This window comes from Pyrgilauda ruficollis, unplaced genomic scaffold (assembly GCF_017590135.1).
Source record: "Pyrgilauda ruficollis isolate IOZ18807 unplaced genomic scaffold, ASM1759013v1 scaffold3471, whole genome shotgun sequence".
Taxonomy (NCBI): Eukaryota; Metazoa; Chordata; class Aves; order Passeriformes; family Passeridae; genus Pyrgilauda; species Pyrgilauda ruficollis.
The window spans coordinates 1-1,688 of record NW_024524903.1 but is presented as its reverse complement, the minus strand read 5'-3'; the positions used below and the strand labels follow the sequence as shown (position 1 = coordinate 1,688).

Genomic DNA, 1,688 nt, shown 5'->3' with positions numbered 1-1,688 from the left:
TCAGCGGCCGGGGGGGGCGCTGCGGGGGTCGCCGGGGGTCGCCCCGGGCCCCACCACCACGATGGGCACCGGGGCGGCGCCGCCGCGCTCGTGCTCCTGCACCGGGCTCAGCGCCTTGGGGGGGCCCCGCGCCCCCCGCTCCGCCTCCTCCGCTGCCGGCGCCTCCGCCCCGGCGGGACCCCCGAGCAGCTCCTGGCGGCCCGGGCGGCGGGCGGGCGGCGGCGGCGGCTCGGCCGGGCCCTCGCCGTCCCACTCGGCCAGGCTCTGCAGCGGCGGCTCGGCGGGGAAGTCCTTGCGGGGCGGCTCCAGCCCCAGCTTGCGCGGCGGCACCGGCGCCGCCTTCTCCGGGAGCCCGCGGCGGGCGAGGCGCGGCGACTCGGCGGCCTTGGCGTGCAGCTTGGCGGGGAAGGCGGGCGGCGACGCGGCGGGCGGCGAGGGCGTGTGGGCGAGCGGCGAGAGCGGGATGCTGCCGGCCGAGCGGCACCGCGCCGCCCGGTACTGCCGCTGCAGCTTCGGCGACAGCCCCTGCAGCGAGCTCGGCCGCAGGTGCGGGCCCGCCGGTGACGGCGGAGCGCTGGAGCCCGGGGAGCTGCTGGGCGGGGAGGCTCCTGCGAGGAACCGGGTCAGCGAGCGGGGAACGGGACCGGGCACCGAGCATCGGGACCGGGCATCGGTAACCGGGACCGGGCACTGAGCACCCGGACAGGGCACCGAGCACCGGGATCGGGCACCGAGCATCGGGCACCGGGACCGGGCATCGGTAACCGGGACCGGGCACCGAGCACCGGGACCGAGCACCGGGACCGGGCACCGAGCATCGGGACCAGGCACCGAGCATCGGGCACCGAGCATCGGGCACCGGGACCGGGCATCGGTAACCAGGACCGGGCACCGAGCACCCGGACAGGGCACCGAGCACCGGGACCGGGCACCGAGCACCGCGCCCCATTCCCGTGACCACGCCCCGTTGCCAACCCCCCGCCCCTTTCCCGGTACCGCCCGCCCACCGTGGCCCCGCCCCGCTCCAGTGGCCCCGCCCCTTACCGGGGTCGCGCGCCCGCGCGTGCGTGGGGGAGGCGGGCAGCGAGTCGGAGGAGGAGAGCGAGCGGCTCAGTGACGTCAGCGAGCGGCTCGTGTGCAGCAGCGAGGCCTGGCGCGCCAGGTGCCGGAACAGCGCGCTGCGCCGCCTAGCGGGCGGGAGGACCGTCACATCCCGCGCCGCCCCCCACCGGTGCCCCCGGGCGCCTCCCGGTGCCCCGGGCCCACCTCTCGTGGCCGCTGCCGGTGCCCCCCCGGCGGTTCCTCCGGGCCATCTTGGCGCGGGCGCTGCGGCGCCGCGCGGGGCCCAGGCGGATCGAGGTGTTCTCCAGCGGCGTCGTTGTCACCAGCACCTTGGTCCCGCTCTGCGCGACAGCGGGTCACGGCCGCGACCCCCGACACCCGCCCCCCGCACCGGGGCTCACCCCCTGCTCGTGGCCGAGCTGCCGTGACCCTGCCGTGACCCACGACCCCCCCCGGTGTCCCCCGGTGTCCCCACCTTGAGGATGAGCTCCACCACCTCGGTGTGGACCAGCCCGTGCACCGGCTCGCCGTTCACGTGCGTGATCAGGTCCCCGGCGCACAGCCCGGCCTCCTGCGCGGGGCCGCCCTCCTCCACGTGCTGCCCCCCAAAACCGGGGTCACCCACG

At 78.7% G+C, this 1,688-nt stretch overlaps 1 protein-coding gene across 1 annotated transcript; it reads right to left on the bottom strand.

The window, feature by feature from the left end:
* On the bottom strand, positions 1-1,658 carry LOC121357725 (microtubule-associated serine/threonine-protein kinase 1-like). The gene is made up of 4 exons (XM_041475270.1): positions 1,538-1,658; positions 1,267-1,403; positions 1,045-1,187; positions 1-608 (listed from the first exon to the last, which is right to left on the bottom strand). Exons 2-4 carry the CDS (start codon positions 1,311-1,313, stop codon positions 1-3), a joined length of 798 nt encoding a protein of 265 aa, XP_041331204.1. The 5' UTR covers positions 1,314-1,403; positions 1,538-1,658.
* Positions 1,659-1,688: the final 30 nt, after the last annotated feature.